Below are 20,000 nucleotides of genomic sequence, written 5' to 3'. Positions count from 1 at the left end.
GTAAAGTTGCTGGCATTTGAACTTTGAATGTAAAACCAGAAGAAATGCTGCTAAACATTGTAGCAGATTTAAAACCAAATCACTGGACAGCCATGCGAATGCTGGCCAATTAACTGACCAATCAGCATTGAGCCATGATGTGCTTTGATTGTCTAGCACCTTCTAATGAGCCTTATAGAAGGGGGGATTTTTGGTGGTAACCTCAGAATGTTGAGACTGTTGTTTTAACAACTTCATTCTCATTTTATCCTTTCTCCAGCTCTGCAGATTGAAAGTACAAATTTGGCATTGAATTTAACACAATATTTTCCTAGTTGTGACAGCCCAGTCATCGATCTACACATACCAGCTATTTTACCATAAACTCCAGAGTTGTCTCTCCCAGTGTGTATAAATTGTTGTCTTTATTCTTCACCCAATGACCCACAGATTCTTCATCCCTTGACCAAAAGATTATTGAATATGTGCAGTAAATAAAGCTTCTATTAATTGTCCATGAGTGTTGTTTATCATCTTATATGCAGCCAACAAGAAGCAATAGTTATTACAGCACTTTGTTCAATGCGCTAACAATTGCTACTATTGGCACAGGGCCTGAAATTTTGGTGGGAGAGAGGCTAGTTGATTACATCAACCTCAGTGTTCGACTGCTATTTATTTTATCAACCCCAAAAGGATGAAAGGCAAAGAGGTATATATATGAAAGAAAACAGGGAGAAGAATGAAGGAGTGAGAGAGAGAGAGAGAGAGAGAGAGAGAGAGAGAGAGAGAGAGAGAGAGAGAGAGAGAGAGAGAGAGAGAGAGAGAGAGAAAGAAATATAAATGTAAATGAATGTTAAAAGAGGGTGGAAAGAATAAATACAAAAATATAAGAATGTAAAAGAGGTAGATAAAGAAAAGACACATGAAGAGCTGTGGAAAAGAAGCAGAAAAGGAATGATAATGATATGTAGATACTGAAAGATTACATATAAAACATTCAACAGACAGCAGTGACAATGCAGAAAGTATATAATGCATGAGGGAAGGGAATAAAAGGACGGAAAGTGTAAGATTTATGATTATGTAAGTGTCAGAGGGTATAGGAGGAGAAAAAAGCAACTAAGACAATGAGGGGAAGATGAGAATATATTAAAGTTTATGTGGCAGAAAGAAATGCTCATATAAACCTAAGAATTGATGAAAGAAAGGGAGAGAGAGAAAGCTATAATAAGATAAAGATGGGAAGTGAACTGGTTTTATATATATACTAGTAGATATATATATATATATATATATATATATATATATATATACTAGCAGATATACCCAGCATTGCTCGGGATTAAAATGGCATGGTCTTTTATTTGTTTACTTGTTTCGGTCATGTGACTGCAGCCAGGATTTATTCTTTGTAAGCCTAGTACTTGTTCTATCGGTGTGTTTTCCCATGCGGCTAAGTTACGGGGAAGTAAACACAGCAACATCGGTTGTCAAGCAATGGTGGGGGTACAAACACAGACACACACTTACACACATACACCAAGGTGGCGAGCTGGCAGAAACGTTAGCACGCCGGGCGAAATGCTTAGTGGTATTTTGTCTGCCACTACGTTCAGAGTTCAAATTCCGCCGAGGTCCACTTTGCCTTTCATCCTTTTGGGGGCGATTAAATAAGTACCAGTTACGCACTGGGGTCGATATAATCGACTTGATCTGTTTGTCTGTCCTTGTTGGTCCCCTCTGTGTGTAGCCCCTTGTGGGTAGTAAAGAAATAACACAAGCACACACACACATACATAAAGATATTAAACAGCCCTCTAATGATCCAGCTTCTGAATTAAAAAAATTGTTCAAATCTAAAAACAATCCTCCACCTAACCCAAGATTGAAACAGTTTGAAGACGATCTCTGGTCTATCATGAGGAATGTGAAATCCCACCGTTCACCCTTAAGGAATAAACATCTGAGGTATCTTCCTAATATCACCAAAGAAATTCACAGCATGGATGAGATACTAGTTCAATCGGATAAAACAGGAAACCTGTACAGGCTTACCAAGGACTATTACCTAGAATTACATAGAAAAGAAATTCAAAAGAATTATAGGATTACTAGTAAAAGTGCAATCAGGAAAGCCAATCTTGTAGCTAAGAAAATTATGGAGAAATATGTGTAACGACCGTGTGAAGTGAGGTGACAAGAATGGCTCCTTAGTACATCACACGGTCGATACAATAAATATAAAAGAATAAATGCATATATGAGCCAGAGGAAAAAGAGTGACGCAACCGGGTAGACTGTCTAAGAGAAGACTTTATTGATATGTTAACATGTGTGACTGTGTGCGTGTCATGTTTACCCAATAATAGACAGGCCATCATGAGAACAAAGTGTGTGTGTATAGACATAGGTATATACATGTGCGTTAAGTACCGAGCATTGAATGAGTCTATAATATGAAGTTAGAAGAATGTTCATAGACACAAGAATGATAAATATCAGTTCGTAGTCAATTGTACACGATAGTTGAAATGCTGTATTAAGAAGTTGTGGCGATGATACAGAGCTGGTTGAGGTATGTCGTACGTAAAATTGTGGCTGCTATGCAGAGCCAGTTGAGGTACATGTCGTACGTGAAGTTGTGGCTGTGATGCTGCTACCTGGGTCACTTGGTACAGGAGTTCTCGCAGGTTGTATATTTGCTGTTGATCCAGGGTGAAGTAATTCACGAACACTGTCTTAGAACCTGTGCGAGGTACTGGCTGTTGTGTACGTAGAGAGATGATATTGACATTAGTATGAATGGTGGCAATGGAGATGGAGGTCATCGAATTCTGTTGGACGATGTTGATAAGTCTCCATGTGGCTGCTGTTGTGTTGTCGCTGGTACTGACTGCGTCCTGTGTGGTCAGTGGCTAGACCTTAAAAGGTCTGGAACCAAGGACATTGAGACGATGTGAAGCTGGAGTTTTATAGGAAGCAGTTGGCTCAAACTGAGGTATAAAATAGGCTGTCACACGTGACCTTATTTGAAAGCTGCGATTGGTTGGGTTGCATATTGGCGCACGATAGAGCAAGAGACAAATTGCGCCAATACCAACCAATCAGAGTAGTGGACACAACAGGGTCCAAAATGCAGCCAAAGGCTAGCTGTTATCTACTACGTTCATATGTATATATAATAGAGAGGAGAGGAATTTTCCTCAAGTGTACGCTGCATATGACTTACAGATGAAGACAGAACCCCTTGATCCTAAACAATCTCATTTTATTTTAAAAGATCACAAACAAAATTTTTTTAATAACCCATCCTTACGGCTTATTTGTCCTTCTAGTTCTGACATCGGTGTAGTTAGCAAAAATATCCTAGACAAATATATTCCTACCTTAGTTAAAAAATTAAAGCTTAAATTATGGTCAAATTCGTTCCAAGTGGTTGACTGGTTTAGTTCTATTAATAACAAGAAATGCACTAAGTTTATCCAGTTTGACATTTGTAGTTTCTATTCCTGTATCAATCCAATCGTACTTAACAACACACTTTGGCTCACTCACAACAAAGCAGGTCTCGAATCTAGGCTTGGAGAAGGAAGTGTTAATTTTTACAGATCTTATTTCGTTCGTTTAATTTCAACTTAAGGATCAGTCTCAGTCTGCGCAAGTACTTCACCTTAAATTTTTCTGTCATTTATTTCTCCATCAGTTTATCCATTTCCAAAATCCCCAAGTACTTATAGCCTGTCTCTTCCATCTGCTTCATAACCTCTCCTGATGGTACTGTTAGCTTGCCCATACATTTGATTTTGCCTCTCTTCAAGACTTACACACCACACTTTCTCAGTCTGAACTCCATTCTGATATCAGCACTGAAGGTATACACCATATCAACAAGGGAACTGAGTTGGGCTTCATCTTTACCATAAAGTTTGAGGTCGTCTATGAATAACAAATGATTGATTTTTTGTTGGCAGCTTTTGAATACATACCCAGTTTTTGCTTTCCTCAAAATCAGTGTTAGTGATATCAAGCACAGTACAAAGATCAGTGGGGACAGGCAGTCCCCTTGGAAGGGGCTCCTCCAAATTCTACTGTCCCTAAACTTCTTCCGTATGCTGTCAGGTCCGTCCTCCAATTTGCCATACTTTTTCCAAGCAATCGCTCAACATTTGATGCAATACACTCCATAATCCAAGAATGTGGGATCATATTGTACGCCTTACAATAGTCGATCCATGGCATAGCTAAGTTACTTTTGCTCCTCTTGCAGTCTCTAAGTACAGTTTTGTCTATCAGGAGTTGATCCTTTGTACCTCTGCACTTACGCTTGCAACCCTTCTGCTCATGTGGCAGGACTCCATTTTTTTCCAGTTGTTCGTACATTGAGTCTGTGAGTATTCTTGTCAATAACTTCCACATAAGTGGCAAACAGGATATCGGCCTGTAATTGTCTACCGTATTGCCTTTTTCAATGTTTTTCAGGCACAGCACTGTCCTACCCAATGTCAACCACTCTGGTGTTACTTGGTTGGCGTTTAACAAGGTGTTGAGCTGCACAGCTATTCGTGCATGTCATTCACCAAATCTTTTGTTCCAATAGCCTTGAACTCCATCTGGTCCCGGGGCCTTCCAGTTGCTCATTTTTTTGCTGATTTCCTTCACTTCCCTAACTGAAATGACTAGTTCTGCCTGTTTTGGACAGACTACTGTTTGTTTCAGTTCTTGCAACCATTCAGTCTCCTTGTGTTTCTTGTCTTTGCTTCAGATGTCACTCCAAAACCTTTGACTTTCATTGTTATCTGGTATCAACTTTTCATCTGTACACTCTCCATTTACTTCTTTATAGAATCTCTTCTGATCTACTCTGAATAACCTATTCTGGTGGTAACCCTTCATTCTTTGGTCGTATCTTAACATCTTTGCAACGAGGTGCTGTTTCAGTTCCTCCATTACTACTTTCTTTCAATATTATACTTCCTTTTCAGCGCCCTGTATTTTTGTTTGCTTTTAAGTTCCCCTTTCTCTTTTCAGTCTAACACAGAGATTTCTTTGAGAGCATGTCTAACTCTGCCTGGATTCTTCTTTTCCACCATGGGTCTTTTCTCTTGTCACTCCCATTATGTTTGTTTTTCTTGACATCAACACCCACGTTTTCTGCTACAATAATACTTGCTGCCTTGATCAAATTGTTTGTTTCTGTGATGTTGTTTGTTCTGATGCATTTCAGAATTTCCTTGACATTGGTTCAGTTTCCATCGATCAACCTTTTTAAGGTTCCAAATAATGTCGCTATTGTTCTCCTGTAGTCTTGCCTTTATTCTGTTGTAGATTGCCTTTTGTTCATCTGTCATGTCGCCATTAGTTTTATTGTCTTCTTTTAGACCATCTACATGTCTTTCATCAGGTAAACTACCACAGCCCCTTTCCAGTTCTATGAGATTACTCTTATTAGTAAGAACTGCATTTTCATCGTTATTTCTGCTGCTATTTTCCAAGACCCGTCTTTTGATAGCTTCGAGCTCTACTTCTGTGAACAGTTTTTTCTTATTGTTCTAGCTTGATCACATAATCTCTGTTCCGTGAGTTGAAACAATCCATTTTCTCTCCAATGATCATATATATGTTGACGGTAACCCCTAATTTGAGCACCATTTTCATCTACTGGGCTGCACAGGTAGTAACACTCCATGAACACAGCATTAATTTGCTTGCTCCATCTATGCCGTGTGTGGTGGTCCCTTTCTGGATATCGATAGGCTGTAGCGAGACCAGAATCTCTGAGCCTACCGGGTGTAACACTGTCACAATCATTGGCTTCGGTTTCATTACCACTGTTATTCACAATATCTTGCTTTTTCACTGTTACTCATATGAAGTAGCGATTATCAGGTTGCGAAATTACCAGTGTTTTTTCTTTTTTTGTGACACCATTGCTAGATGTATCGTTAATCAGTCCATGGGGAAGCTGATTAATGATATCATAATGATGTTATTATTATTATTGTTATTATTATTATTATTATTATTATTATTATTATTATTATTATTATTATTATTATTATTATTATTATTATTATTATTATTTTTTTTTTATTTTAAACAGTTTGATTTCACTCCATGTGACTTAAACTTTTGTGACCTTCTAGCAGAAACCTATCTCTTTCAGGCTTAGATTACTGATTTGGTAATCAAGGCCTGAAAGTGACAAGTTTCTGTTAGGGACCTGTGAAACTTTAAGCCACATGGAACAGAATGAAACTTTTAAAAATAATAATGCATGTAACTCCTACTAAATGTGTTGAGTGCCTTTTTCTTTCATTGGTCCTGTCACTCTTACATATATGTATATATATGGATATGTGTGTGTTATTTCTTTACTACCCACAAGGGGCTACACACAGAGGGGACAAACAGATTAAGTTGATTATATCGATCCCAGTGCGTAACTGGTACTTATTTAATTGACCCCGAAAGGATGAAAGGCAAAGTCGACCTCGGCGGAATTTGAACTGAGAACATAGCAGCAGACAAAATACCGCTAAGCATTTTGCTCAGCGTGCTAATGTTTCTGACAGCTCACTGCCTTTTGTGTGTGTGTGTATTCATACATACCGTCTCTTTCTGTCTGATCTTTTACCTATATAGTTATACCTTTTTATATTGTTATATGCAAGCTTATTCATACATACTTCATTTTACCTTCCTCCACCATAAAAATATTCTTTCTAGCTTATGCATCTCAAATCATAGGAATGTTTTACAGTATACTAGCAGTATAACCCGGCGCTGCTCGGGATTAAGCTCGGATTATTAAATGATTAAGTCCTTTATTTCAAACCAAAAATAAGTAACATCGACATCAGATTTGAGCGAAATCCGTTGAAATTGGTTTGGCTGAAAATGGTTTGCTGGCAATTTGATTGGGAAATCCCATAAGGAATCAGTTTATTGGTTATTTTCACTTATTGACTCTTTTTTTAAATGTTGCATTAGAGATCTGCATAGGAGAAGGTTGATCTGAAGGTTTGCATTGGGGATCTGGATTGGAGTAACTTAGGAAAGCTTACCAACAACCTTAACAAAAAAATAAGGAGCTTGTCCCTTCTAGGTTAACTCTAACCCTAACCCTAAACCCTAACCCTAACTCTGACCCTAAAACCGTAACCGTAACCCTAATCCTAATCCTAACCGTAACACCCTAGTGGAAATCGTGCGGGTGTTAATCTGAAAAATTACCAAACCGTTTTTGTGGTCCGAAAAACGGGTTGGGAGGGGGGGGGGAGACTGACAAATTGTTACATACGTTTTTGTTTCATAGTTGTGAAATATAAACAAAACTCTTTCGCTCCCAAAGTAGTATATGTGCGTATGTGTGAGAGTGAGGGGGGGGAGAAAGATGAACGATTTAAAATAAATAAATAATTTAAAATAAATATATTTGAATTGTTGTGTGAGAAAGTATATATAATCTTATTATAGAATATAGTGTCTTTCAAAAACATCTTATATTTGAAACTATATCTCATGTTTAAGAAAAAAAATGCATTTTACTCTGTCTTCCTTAGCTACATTTTCTTTCGTAATACGCTTTGTCTCCCTCTTCCACTTGTTCGTTCTTTTTTTTTTTGTTAGACGCTGTCTTGGTGAGAGAAATTTTTTTTCCTTAGCCGCTTTGTCTCCCTCTTCCACTTTTCATTTTTTTTTTTTAGACGCTTGGCAAACACTCTGTTTCTCCCCTTGTCACAAACACACTATTTCTTTCTTTCTCTCTCTCTTTCTTTCTTTCTCTCTCTTTCTTTCTTTCTCCCTCTCTTTCTTTCTTTCTTTCTTTCTCTCTCTCTTGCTCTCTCTCTCTCCTTCACGCGCGTACGCACAGATTTGACTTCGCCATGTCAACAAACTTCAAAATTGGTAAAAGTTTATCGATTTTTACAGCTATACGCGGGTGCCTCTCTGAGAAAAAGTTGACAAAAACACAGATAGGGTCATGAACAATGTTCTCTTAAAATTGGAGCGACATGCGTGCTAATTTGTGGACGTGCATAACCCACATCACGTACACACACACAAACATCTTGTGTTTTATAGATATTGATTGATAAACTTAAATCATCTACAGATTATTAGCACTTCCTAGCCTAGTCTGCTTCTTTTTCACTGTTCTGGCTTTGTCATGCTTTTCATATTTACTTCAACCTTTTCTTTTGTTTGCATCTTCATTCATTAATCTTTTTTTGCTTATAACCTTGCCCAAGCTCACAGAAATGAATCTTGATGTGACCCATAAATATCTCATTCATTTCATGATCATGAATTTAATTTCACAGAAGTCATGATGTGTTTTGTTTCTTTAGGTGAGGTTAAAATATTTCTGTGACAAATGTCAATGACCGATATGGAACAAATGCTAACTAGTATGCTTACTCAGAGTCTGTATGTTATACAAGAACCATAAGATAAGTACTAACAAAACAACTTGTATAGATTTGCTTTGTTTCATGTCTCTTTTATTTTCGGTAATATTTAATAAGTTTTTCTACATTTCTACTTTTTATCATCTTCCTATGTATATCAACAAAAGCCAGTGATTTTTTTTTGTGTCAACAGACATTTTGTCATTCTTTAAAACAAAAACTTTTATAAACAATGTGTTGATTCACTCTTGCAAAGCAGATTGCTGTGGCCACAAAATATGATGAATATTCTTCAAATCCCAAGAGTTTCAAAGTACCAGCATTGGTAAATTGGTAAATCTTAAATATTTTGGTAAGGTTTATTTACAGACTCAACAAGTTCTGATTTATAAGCTGTAAGTAGTGATGAGGTTGACTGTGCTGTGACAGGTTCTTGAGAACAAGTAGCTGAGCTGCATTGTAATCAGGAATTGGAAAAAATCCTTACTTAAAAAAAGACGATCTTCAATGTAGAAGTTACATTTCCAAAACAAATGCAGTTCGGCTGATTCAGGGCCCTCATCCTGCTGACATTAGCAGTAACAAAATCAATGAACCCTCTTAATCACAGATCAAAAAATGTTTGCTGATAATGATTAACTCAAGTTAAGGGATTTTAAATGCAGAGTTATGTCATTCTTATTCAAAGATAGTGTACAGACGAAACATGAAATACATTTCCTTTGCTGTTGACATTTTCCAGACAAATCAGAAGTTATCCATGATCTAACATTCATTAAGATAGATTTTGTAATTAGAAGCATACTGTTGGGCAACAGAGTTCATTAGTTATCTGCCAGAGGTCACAATTCAATATTACAGCAGTTTCTGTGTGGAGAGGATAACAAGACTTTGAGAAAGAAATTTGTCTATGCTCTCCATGGACACCGAAGCTCACATGAAGTAAATTTATGGAAGTACATGCTATCTAATTTTTCATTCCATAAAATCACAGTATAATTCTTGAATGACTTGTTATTTTATTGTGCTATATTCAAGTCCATTCCACATCATGTATGAGGCTGGAGGAAATAAAGAGAAACTCATCCAACTGGGTATTCACTCTCAGTCTGGATTGAAAAAAATAGCTTGGTTTGTCTTTGTTTAATTAATTTATTAATTTTTTGTTTTATTCATTTATATCATTGTGTCACTAATGTCTTTAAATTAAACAATTGCAACATTCTATGAATAAAATATTCAGTAAGTTAGTCATACAGTTCAAGGTTATGTGACCTTTTGATAACTGGGAAACACAAGAACTTACCTACTCCCGTGAAGCTTTTAAAAAATTGTCAAAACACATAACTGCATCTGTCTGTACAAATATTCGCAGAATCATAATTATTGTCTGCGATTTCTTATGACTTTTTTGTGGCGATATATATAGTTTCTCACACTTTTTAAGGCTAAATTATTAATAAAAATATTCCGTATTTATCAGCTTACAACACAAGACTGAAAGTTAATTTTATACCAGCACTCCTTTTAAATCATCACTACATTTGATCATGCACATTATTTCAACAGGATAATTTTTAAAGTCATGAGCCAATATAGACTCATTGAAATTAGGTTACTTGCTGGTCCCTCTCTCTCTCTCTCTCACATTATTATTATTATCATTATTATAGTATAGATTACTATATCTAGTGGTAATACAAACAAAATTTTTCAAAATCATGATTATTTTTAATCTCTACTCAATCTCTCATTGGTGGTATGTGCATATTAGATGCAATGAAGAATTTTTTGTAGGCTTTTTTTTTTGGAAAATCTGCATCCAGTAGCTATCTCCGTTATTTTGTTGAGTGCTGTGTTTTTTTGTGGCGTGTTATTAAAGCACTAAGATGCCGCCCAAACTACTACTACTACTACTACTACCACTACTACTACTATAAAAGTTTGTTTGATTTCTTCCTGCCATACACCAAAGTTTCTGTGAATGTGCCAAAAAGATAACGATGGTGAGAAATAAGCACTTCATCAGGATGGAATCTGCCTTGGCATTGTGGATCAGTGACTGCAAAGCATCATCTTGAGTGATAACATCATCTGCAAGAAAGCACTGAAATTATACCAGTAGTTCGACAAAGCAGAAAGCACTGAAGTACTGCAACCAAGACCATTGACAGTATGGGAGCCCGAAGATTTTCAAACCAGCAAGGGATGGTTTGACCGATTCCAGAAACTGTTTAAAATAAAGTGTGTTTCCCTGCATAGAAGGCAGCATCAGCTGGCAAACAAGCCGCCGAGAAGTACCTTGAGACCTTTAGGCAGATCATTGAACACAAGGGATACAAGCCAGTACAGGTTTTCAATATGGATGAGACTGGTTTGTTCTGGAAGAAAATGCCTTCCAGGATGTACATCATGAAGGATGAAGCTAGAGCCCCAGGATTTAAGGAACAGAAAGATGCTAATTATGTGTGGCAATGCTGCTGGCTTCATGGTGAAACCGGGACTTATCTACAAGTCCGCAAACCCAAGGGCCTTCAAAAATAAAAATAAAAACCTGCTGCCTGTCCACAGGATGCACAACTCCAAGGACTGGATTACCAAAAGTTTAATTTTGAATTGGTTCCACCAATGCTTCATCCTTCAAGCCAAGGAATATCTCCAAAATGTTTGCATGAAATTCAAGGTGTTGCTTGTTATGGATAATGCTGGTGGTCACTCTTTGCCAACACCACCTCCCTCATCCAGCCTGTGGAACAAGGCGTGATCCGTGCCTTCAAGGCACTTTACACTTGGAACTCTCTCCAATACCTTGTGGATGCAATGGATTCAAATAACAATTTCAAGTTAAAGGAGTACTGGTGTAACTTCACGGTCACAACATGCCTGTCAGTCATCCATGCTACTCTTAATGACATGAGAAGAGAAACCCTCATCGCATGCTGGAAGAAGGTGAGGCCAGAGTGTGTCCCTGACTATGAAAGCTTCTCACCTGAAGATATTCAGCATGTAGCTGTCAACAATGCAATGAAACTGGCAAAGGTACTTGGTGGTGAAGGTTTTGACAACATCACACAAGATGAGGTCAACGACGTCATCGATGCCCACTCTGAAACAGACGAAGATTTGTTGGAGTTAAGGAAATCTGCCAGTGAAGAGGAGGAAGCACCAGATCCTGAGGAAGAGGAGGATGAGGTGAACCTAGCAATCAAACGTCTGTCCGACCTTTTAAGAACAGAAAAGGAATTGCAAGGGAAGGTGGAAGCATGAGATCCCTATATGGTTTGGTCTCTCTAATTTAAAAATGCCATTGATGCTGCCATACAGACATATAAAACTCTCCTCACCACCATGAAGAAACAATGACAGCAACATCCCATCACAATGTTCCTCAACCCCACCAAGAAAGCCTTGCATAAAGGTACAACATCCCCTAGAACACCTGAAGAGCTTTAAATCTACTTTGCTGTGCAGTCATTACTTTCATTATTTTTGTCATCATTGTCTTAAATCAATATCATTCATTATTGGTGAATAACTGTGCATTTTGCTTTATTTTTTATTAAATTATCATTAAATATATATAAATATACACATATGTATACTTATAATATCTTACTGTATATTTTAACATTTATAGGCATTTTTATGGACCGCGTCTAATATTCGCGGTTTTACACTATTTGCAGGTGGGTGCTCTAGGAATGTAACTCCCGCGAATACCAGGGGCCTACTGTATATGTATATATATATATTCTTTTATTCGTTTGACTGATTATGTCAAAATATATTCTTTTACTTGTTTCAGTCATCTGACTGTGGTCACTTTTGCCAAAGTACTAAGTTATAGGGACGTAACTTGCTGAACCATTAAGTTATGGGAATGTAAACACACCAACATCAGTTGTCAAGAAATAGTGGGGGAGGACAAACACAGACACACAAACATATACACACAGATATATATACAACAAGCTTCTTTCTGTTTCCGACTACCAAATCCACTCATAGAGCTTTGGTCGGCCTGAGGCTTTGAATTACTTTGAGTTACTTGAATTTCAATACTGCATTTCTTATCAACCTCACTACTAGCGAATGAAAAACTGAGCCCAAATCTTAGGCTGATTACTCTTCATAATAATTGAGCTTTTCTAGAATTTTCCTATTGAAACAAAACAATGTTCTGAAATTAATTGACAAATGTTCTTATCAGGAATATAGGACAAAACACTGTTATCACAGTGCCAATGAAGCTTTGTTTTAAGAAGAAACGAGGACAAAGTGTTTATAAGAAATATGAATAATTGATTAACCCTTTAGTGTTTGCATTATTCTGCCAAAATTAATGCTTTTTCATCCACATTGTTTTGAACTAATCATGCATTATCTTGTAGCTATGAGATTTTGATGAGGTAGCTGTTAATTTTTAAAACGATATTGTAGGGTTGGTGTGAGAGACCAGATTTGGCCAGTTTGAACATAAAACAAGCAGAATACTTTTGGCCGGATATGGCCGGTTTAAATGCTAAAGGGTTAAACTAACATTACTCTGTATTATTGTTATATATTACTATACCATACTGGTACTCTTTATTATTATTATGATGTTAATATACATTACTGATATTCTTAATAATTAACTCAGAACAAGGCAAAGCTGATTGCTGAGGTTTTATCTCACAATTTAGAACAGTGTTTGATAACTATTTTTGTCCAATGTCCCACTTCATTTCTCTCCAAAAAATGTTTGCACCCACATCGAATGGACAAGTTAGTATATATAAATATGAATATATGCATATCTATCTGTTTGTCTATCTATTAATAATTATGTATGTAGTGAGTGTGCATGGTTTAGTGGCTAGGGTGTTGCGCTCATGATCATGAGATCATGGTTTCAATTTCTAGACTGGGTAGTACATTGTGTTCTTGAGTGAAACATTTCTTCTCATGTTGCTCTGTGATCACTTTGACTCTTGAGGTGTGGTACACCATGCACCTGTTCAGGAAATGTTGATTTGATGTAGAGAGTTAGCTAATGTACAGCACAAATCGTTTGTGCAGGTCATTTGACAAAAGCTGAACACTCATAAATCATCTTCAATAAGAGTTTGTCAGGTGTTTGCATGTGTGTGTGAATATATATATAAATATATATCCATAAATATGTTAATAGTTACCAAGGTAGCAAAAATCACACAAAAACTGGGTAGAAATTCCATGTTAAAATGATGTATTTTGAGTAGATATGAAGAATAATAATAAATGGAGCAAAACGCGTATAATCAATAAGTTCCTTTAATTCCTACATATGTTTCAGAATTTATGTGCACTCTACTCCAAAGAAGTAAGAGGTGCTGGAAATGCACATAAATTCATCATCAGGGAACCAACTTACAAAAGCAAGACATGCGCTAAATGCATTTAGCGCATGTCTTTTGGAGTAAAGTGCACATAAATTTTGAAACATATGTAGGAATTAAAGGAACTTATTGATTATATGCGTTTTGCTCCATTTATTATTATTCTTTATATATATATATATATATATATATATATATATATATATACAGTAATTCCTCGCCATATCGCAGTTTATTATTTAAGCTTACTTTGATTCGTCCATGGTGTTGTTTGACATTTAAAATAAAATAAATATACACAAATTATAAAAATAAAAAAAAAAAATACACAGTACAGTACTGTTTTTACTTCGCAGATTTTCACCTATCGCAGGGGTTTTTGGAGCATAACACCCATGATAGTTGAGGGATTACTGTATATATAGGTGTAAATGTAAAGATGAGCAAGTTAGGCAAGCTGAAAAATCAAAACAAACAAAACGTTAAAACCACACAGAAGACAGTGGTGCAACTAGAGCCTGTACCACTGTGGGCAGACTTTGAGTTTTCTCCCATGTGAGCCACCACAGTCTATAGAAGTATATACATCAGACCCAAAAGTGCATCCATCATTAAAGCATTGCCCAGAGCAGACTGCCACCTTCTACTTATAAACTTATAAATACACCTCTGAAAGAAGAACAAATAAAAATACTTGTTTCAGTTAAAAAAATATCTTTTATTTATAATCCCCCCCCCCCCCCCCCCCAATAATAAAGTGATAATGACTTCTGAAGATAAAATTGGTTATCACTATTAAATTAACTTCCTTTGTTAATTACATCCACTTGAGATTTTCCAAGTTTGAAAAAGAACCAACCATCATCCTTTGACATATTAAATGCTTCAAAATATTTGGTAATGTTTTCAAGATAGTTGTTGTTCCCTACAGTCCATCTTATGTGGTCACACTCTTCCTGTACAGACATCTGAATATAGAAATATATCTACTTGAGATTATACTGGTGAGTTGTACACAATGAAAGTATGGAATAGAAACATTTTTTAATAGTTTGCTAATGAATTTGAGGAGTGGTATGAAGCAGGTCTCTCTCCAAAGAGTATTGATAAAATCTATTTATCAGAAGAGAAAAATAAAATGAAATGAACCAGTTCACTGAGAAGATAATACATGGGTATTTAGCAGAAAAAACAAAACATAGAAGGAACTGATTATGTCAAAAGCTTAGCATAGAGTAGCAACAAGTTTATGATATCCCATTTTGAAGGCTACACTCATGCAATTCAAGAAGAAGAGATCCCCACCAAGTATAAAAGACAGAAAACACTGACAGAAAAACAAAAATGCATATTGTGCAAGACCAAGACTGAAGACACCAATCACATCATTGCTGACTGCAAGAGACTGTCTTCCAGATATTATCTTTCCATGGGGTATGATGCAGTAGCTAGAACAGTCAGTAACAGGATAACAATAAAGAAAACGCCTACAGACTAAGTTGTAGTTGTTTCTATTGAGACTGGTGGGTTAAAAGAATATTGGTGGAACTTAAAAATTAAAACATCAAGTAAAACTGGCGAGATATTGTTGTGTGGGACTAAGAGGAAAATATATGGGATCTTGTTCAAAACGGGGGCACCAGTTTTCATTAATGTTTTATGTAGTGTTTTTGGTACCGAAAGACTTTCAAACTTCGTATACTTATCTATTTTGTGTTATAGAACAGAAAAAAATTTTTGTATTCGAATTTATTTCATGTAAAAAATTGTCTTATTTCGATAATTTCAACCAATCACTGACAAGTATTCAGCTGTTTACACTTACTCCTTTGGCAGTTTAAGTGGTGTAAAGCGTATTTAATCTCCATTATTTCTGACATTTTGCAGAGAGGCAACACACGTGTGTTCGTTTTCCCTAACCCTAACCGACTTGCTCCTTCCCTAAAAAACCAGGCCTTGTGCCTATAATAGAAAGGTTTATTAGCTACTGCCAATATGCTTCAGCCATTTTTTGACAAGGAAATAATAATTTTATCACCGCCAGAATCGTTTGAGAATCGTTTGTTTACGTAGTCAGCACTTAATGTATTCGGCTGAATGGACGTCAGTCATTGGTTGAAATTACAGAAATACGACAACTTTAACATGAAATAACTTGCAATGTACGTTTTTTTGTTAAGAAGACTAAGAGAAAAAGATGTTTTATATGACACATTCTACCAGTGTCCCAAGTTTCAAAGTGTTTCGTTAAGAAAATACTGGTGCCCCCGTTTTGAACAAGATCCAATATATGTTCTGTTATGAAAATCAGCTGCCCTCTGGACATCAGTGTGGTTAGAAAAATACAAGGCAAGAGAAAGAGGACATTTATGGACCATTGATAAAAAGTTCACAAATTCAGTATCAAAGATACACTTTCAGTTTCATATCTATTATTATTGGAACAACAGGATACATATAAACCCATCTGGAGCAAAGTAAATTTGAACTTGGTTCTTGGGGAGAGAACACAAATCCTTAATCTATATGCTACAAATGATTACAATATCTGGGACTATAAAAATCTGAAAGAACTTCTGAATTAAAGAATGATGAACAAAACAAGATGCTTTCCTTCACAACCTTGGTGGGCGATGAAAATTCATTCTAAATTAAAAAGAGAAAGAGAATGTAAGCACATAAGTATGTATGTACTTACAAACAATACCTTGACTAAATGGCCAACAAGATCTCTCAAGATGTTTTCTTTATGTTCTGTGACTTCAGAGACATAGACATCAGTGATTCGTAAACTCTTGGAGTCAAATACACAGAAGTGATAGTTGTAGAGGAGATAGCCAACCAATGGAATGTTGTTGTCATCTGTAAACGAGACATCAAAGTTATTAACAAGAATATTTTGTGGTTGCTGTGAAAAGATGAAATGAACTGGGTAGGGGATATAATTAAGAATTATGTCCCTTGGTACCGAGACGTTGCCACTGGGTTGCTTATGCTATAAGTCGGTAAGAGCTATCCTGAAGTATTTGTGGGAATTGTGTGCATCTTTCAGGTTGGTGTTCATGTGGAAATGGGATATGTATGGTGGTACTGTACGTATAACTTTTTACAGGGGTTGTAGGCATCCATTGCTGTGTTTGCTAAAGTGTTTTCTTTCTGTGTTAGTTAAGGTTGTACATTCATACATACATATATATATATAGGGTATTGGTCATTTGCAGAAGGTCAAGGCAGGGGACCTGTGGTTGCAGTCATGGTGGGTTGCACAGGCATGATAAATGTACTTTCTTTCATGCGGACAAGGAGTAAACACTTCACTCCTGCTATTCTGGTAAACATCTGGGCGTTGGGTACCTTTTAAAATCGTTCTCTTCTCAGCCAGGCATAATCTGCAATTCTTGCTACTATTGAAATACAGCTTGTATCTTTCTAGGATCCTCCAGTATAGAATTCAGATAATATACCTACTCTACTAACAGTTATATGAGTGCATCTTCTCCCTAACTTATGGTCCCTTAGACGACTCAAGCACACACACACACACACACACACACACACACACACACATATAGATGGGCTTTCAGTTTCCATCTACCAAATCCACTCACAAGGCTTTGGTTGACCTGAGGCTATAATAGAAGACACTTTCTCAAGGTTCCACACAGTGAGACTGAACCTGGAACCATGTAGTTGGGAAGCAAGCTTCTTACCACACAGCCATGCCTGTACCATACATATATCTATGTATGTATCTTTGTGCCTGTGTTTGCCTCCCATCACTGTTTGACAACTGGTGATGGTTTGTTTATGTCCCAAGAACTTGGCAGTTCAGCAAAGGAGAATGACAGAATAAATACCAGGCTTAAAAAAAAAGTACTAGTATCGATTCATTCATCTAAAGATTCTTCAAAGTGGTGCCCCAGCATGGCCACAGTATAATGACCGAAACAAATAAAAAAATGAAAGATGGCAAAAATAAAGGGAGTAAGGTGTAGGGTAGAGAGTAGCTTTAAGTATTTTGGCCTTGATCAATATGTATGAGAGAGAAACCTAGAAATTTGATATTGTATACTAAGACTTCAAACAATAGACACATAGATGATATGGAAATATTTCTGGCAAGTGACAAAACACCAGACCTACCGAATGGTTAGAGGGATGATTACTCATGAAATGATACCTATAAACCTATAAACTATTGAAATGAACAGAAGGGTAAAAAAGTAAGGTAAAGTTACCTTCTCGTGTCATACTGGCTCATAAGGGCTGGTTTCCTGGTTACATGAGTATATATTCCTCACATGGATGGAACGCTGGTCTGTTACAGGATTACTTATTTTTGCCAGCTTAGTGGACTGGAGCAACAACACAACATGTTGCTTGGTCCAGGAATTGAAACCACAATTTTTCGATCATGAGTCTAAAACCCTAACCACTAAGCCATGCGCCTCTCTTTCTCAACACAGAGGCATCTCCTATTGTCTTGATACATCTCCCCTATTGTATTATCCTAAATAATTGACCATCACCCATTGTCACAGTCTGAACTTAGGTGTATATTTATCAGCTCAGCCAGGAGTATCTCCAATTATCTTTGTTTGAACAGAAGAATATCTCCTACTGTTCCTGTCTGGGTAGAAGAGTATCTCCTAATATCTCTGTTTAAATACAGGAGTACCTTCTATTGACACTGTCTGGATAGAAGAGCATTTCCTATTGTCTGAATACAGGAGTACCTCCTAATATTTTTGTTTAAACAGCAGAATTTCTCAACATCAATATTTGGTGGGCTTAGTATGTATTGCTCTTGTTTGAAGAAATGACTATCCATGCTAAATCTTCAGTGAAAACCCATTTGTAATGAGGAGCATCACCTATAATATTTGTTGGGACAATAAGAAACCAGCATTAAATGCCATTGCTAGACACTTATGGTTTATATGTAAAAAAAAAACCAAAAAAAAACTGGATTCTGCAACAGAAGATGCAAAAAATATTTAAGAAAATTTTTCAATAACACTTACTTTTAGAAGAATCTTTATTATTCATTTCAGCAATGAGGATATTAAAAGAGTTCTCTCCATCAAAGCAGTGGGTTTTTAGCTCTGAAGCACAGTAGATATAAAAATACAACCATTAGCTTGTTTCTTCATCTACCATAACTGTAAATTGTGAGAAACTGAATTGTTGAGAGAAGGAACGGTTTGTAGAGAAAGTAGTTTAACATCTGAAAACTATGTTTTTGGATAAAAGGTTTGTTGTCACATCATATCTTATTCAGCTTTGTGTTAGGAAACTAAAAGAAATTTGAGAAGTTAATAGAGAACTCCAGACATTTTTTAACTAATGAAAACATTTGTGATATAGCATTTGTTAACAAATAGATAAAGGTTTGGTATAAACTTCCTTAATTCTTTAGCGTTCAGATTTCTTTGTTAAATGTAATGTTTATTTATTCAAATTATTTTGAATTAATCATGCATTATCAAGTAACTTCAGGATCTCAAAGGTGTGCTTGTATATTTTTAGAATGACATTGTAGGAAAGGTGTGAGAGGTTAAATCTGGTCAGTTTTAACATAAAACAGGTAGAATATTTGGGCTGGATATGGCCGGATTAAATAACACCAATCATAGGGAAATATTTTACAGAGAAAATTAGGAAATTTAGTTGAACTAATAAAACAGCATCCCACATAGTCACTGAAATGACAACTGACTGTTACATTCTTTGGCATGTTCTTGTTTTCACTTTCAAGAAATAAAATGGATATATCTGTAATCAAAGAACGCTGGAACAATTTACAGTAATGCTTATTACAACAGTTAACTGGGTAAATAATAGTTCTACTCAGTCTCAAGCAGAGCCATTATTTATCTGACCAAGGTGGAGGGTGTTTGTGTGAAATAATTTTGCATCAGATGAAGTCAAATGAAATATGACAGAATATACAGTAAGGGTTTAAACCAGAACAGAACATGGTTCATATATTACACTGGATCTCTGAGCCATTTCCAACTTTACGATTAGTTAGTCAAAGTTTGAACGAGCTATGCACAACACTGCATTCATTTTTCGCAAATAACTTTGAAAAAGATTCATCACCAAAATACCTAAACCATAACGAAAATATACCAATGTCAGCATGTTTAATTAAAAGTCGCATTAGCCATATTTGGTTAAAAAATCTTAACGCTAGAAAATTTTAATTTTGGAACATGATAAAAAATAACAGTAAAGCAGAAAT

At 36.1% G+C, this 20,000-nt stretch overlaps 1 protein-coding gene across 1 annotated transcript in view; it reads right to left on the bottom strand.

Moving 5' to 3' along the window:
• The window catches only part of LOC106878857 (uncharacterized), a 38,513-nt gene that overhangs the window by 9,136 nt on the left and 9,377 nt on the right, over window positions 1–20,000 (bottom strand). The window contains exons 3-4 of the mRNA XM_089357521.1: window positions 18,778–18,858; window positions 16,461–16,615 (exon numbers count right to left, since the gene is read on the bottom strand). Coding sequence (XP_089213647.1) covers window positions 16,461–16,615; window positions 18,778–18,858 — 236 coding nt within the window. The remainder of the gene's footprint in view (window positions 1–16,460; window positions 16,616–18,777; window positions 18,859–20,000) is intronic.

This window comes from Octopus bimaculoides, chromosome 9 (genome assembly GCF_046866305.1).
Source record: "Octopus bimaculoides isolate indiv1 chromosome 9, ASM4686630v1, whole genome shotgun sequence".
Classification (NCBI taxonomy): domain Eukaryota; kingdom Metazoa; phylum Mollusca; class Cephalopoda; order Octopoda; family Octopodidae; genus Octopus; species Octopus bimaculoides.
Note: the sequence above shows the minus strand (reverse complement) of the source record. Positions and strands in the feature narration are given on the sequence as shown.